Source organism: Phaethon lepturus, unplaced genomic scaffold (genome assembly GCF_000687285.1).
Source record: "Phaethon lepturus isolate BGI_N335 unplaced genomic scaffold, ASM68728v1 scaffold14820, whole genome shotgun sequence".
NCBI classification, from domain to species: Eukaryota; Metazoa; Chordata; class Aves; order Phaethontiformes; family Phaethontidae; genus Phaethon; species Phaethon lepturus.
In genome coordinates this window covers 3,998-6,141 of record NW_010512709.1, presented here as the reverse complement: position 1 = coordinate 6,141, position 2,144 = coordinate 3,998, and the positions used below count along the sequence as shown (strand labels likewise).

At 58.7% G+C, this 2,144-nt stretch overlaps 1 protein-coding gene across 1 annotated transcript; it reads left to right on the top strand.

The window, feature by feature from the left end:
• The first annotated feature begins 1,033 nt into the window (after positions 1–1,033).
• LOC104621418 (C-C motif chemokine 5-like) lies at positions 1,034–2,015 on the top strand. The gene is made up of 3 exons (XM_010287906.1): positions 1,034–1,100; positions 1,423–1,534; positions 1,910–2,015. Exons 1-3 carry the CDS (start codon positions 1,034–1,036, stop codon positions 2,013–2,015), a joined length of 285 nt encoding a protein of 94 aa, XP_010286208.1.
• The last annotated feature ends 129 nt before the right edge of the window (positions 2,016–2,144 follow it).

Sequence of the window (2,144 nt, the reverse complement as noted above, 5' to 3'; positions counted from 1 at the left end):
ACAGTGGATGAGGGGGGACCATGGTGCCCCAGGGATCTGGATGGGACCCTACTGCTCCATGCATCTGCTTACAGCCTGGAAAAAAAGAGGGAATGGGGAAATAAGCTTCAGAGCAGGGGCTGTGCATGACTGGCAAGGACCTGCGGAAGGGTCCGGTGGTCCGAGTGGCCGGGTGAGGAACGAAGAGTTGAGCACAGTAGGGAGAAGCTGTCCCCAGGTTGACAGGGAGGCCGGAGCCCCTTCCTGCAGGTCCCTGCGGGATCCAGGAGGGTTCAAGTCTGCGAAGGGAGGCAGATGTTGGAAAAAACACCCCAAGAACTTGGAACACCAACTTTTCCTTCCACTTCCCTCAGCCCAGTTCAGCCTCCTGCCCTGCCCTGAAGCCAAGGGGCAACTCGGCTGCACCCCCGTCTCTTTTCACCCCACGCTTCCCAGCTATGGACAGGGATTTTTGATGGAAAACTTGTGTTCCTCTCCGGAAGGGCAGACTGGAATGCGATGCGGTTTCTGGCAGCGTTTGACATCTTGCAGCTTTCGAGCCGCAGAGGGCTGGTGGCAGCAGCGGTCACCGCGTTCCTGCTTAACGCTCCCCGGTGAGTTCACAAGCCATCCCACCGTCTCCAGCGTGTTTGTGTTGGCTCTGGGGCTGAAAAGTCACTTTGCGCCAATCCCCCTCTCCATGGCTTTGGGAGCCCTCGGGTTTTCGCCCCTGCGGAGGAGGATTTCACTTCCCTTGTGGACTCCGCGGCTTTCCCACGGACCCATTTCAATGAACGCAGAAGTTGCTGGAGGCTGTTCAGTCATTCTAGGTATCCTCTGGGTCAGTAACCCTCCCACGTGACATGGAAATCCCCGCGGCTGAAGGAAACATGCAGGGCTTTCGCTTGAATTTGGTCGAAATTCTTCAGAAAAGGGCTCATGTGGGGAGGGGATGGAGAGGATAAATCGAGCACCTCCTCACCCGAGATCGCAGTTGAGCTCCTCCAAAGAGGCAGAGCGGCACCCTGTGAGGAAGAGCCCTCGCACCGTCACCATGCTCAGTGCAAGGACAGTCCTGGTGCTCGTGATGCTCCTCACCCTCTCCTCACGCTGCGACGCAGGTAAGGCACCCCCATGGGCCACCGTGGTGGGTCAGGGCTCGGCGTCACCCCGCTGGGGGGGTCAGGCAAGAAAGGCCAGCGTGGAGCGGGGACGGTGCTGCTGCACGTCCCGGGGTGCGGGGAAGGATGGAGATGGCACCTGGGGCCAGGTGGCTTCGGCGATAACCTGGAGCATCCTCCTGCCCCGGGAAGGAAGGGATCACCTGGGGCTCCTCACGGCAGCATCTGCAGAACTTGGGGGATGTCATGTGCCTTGTCAGGGGGGAAGGTCTTAAAGACTGCTTTCCAAAGCCAGCGTTCACCTTCTCTCTCTCTTCTCCAGGCCCTTACGCACCGTCCGAGTGCTGCTTCCGTTACGTAAAAGCCCCTCTCCGGCTGTCCAACCTGAAGGGTTTCTACATGACTCCCAAGGACTGTTTTTCCCCAGCAATTGTGTGAGTTCTGGTAATTATTTCCCCACCTCTGTGCTGTCTCCTAGACCACCGTGGGTTCAGTTCACCCATCCCACCTGGGGACAGGACCGGGCCAGGTCTACGTGGCCTCCACAGGTGGCTGTCTTCCAGCATGAAGAGGGGAAGACGTGACTGTCCGGCCACTTCTATAGGGCAGAGTTAAGGACACAAGTCCATCGCTGCTCCTGAAGGTGCTGCACAAAGAGGCATCGGGCTGCAGGACGAGCTGCTTCTCGGACACCAAGTACCCGGGAGCAGCGTGCGGGGCCAAAGGGAAAGGAGAAGGAGTGCAGGGAAGGGAGGATGGCATGGACATGAGTGAGGTTTCTCACCAAGCTTCACCTTTCATCTTGGCAGGTTTGAGACCAGGAACGGGACCAAGGTCTGCGCAAACCCAGAGATGACCTGGGTGGAGAAAACAGTGGAGAGGCTTCAAAGAAAGAAAGGACTTCGTGCCCCGTGATGTAGAGCGGTTGCCCCGGTTCAGGCTACCCAACATCCTGGTGGGAACGTTTATAGTTGTCCTCTTGGAAAGGGCTGCGGAGGTCCCCGATGCTGAGGGATGGCACTGACTCCCCAGAGCCCCGCGCCG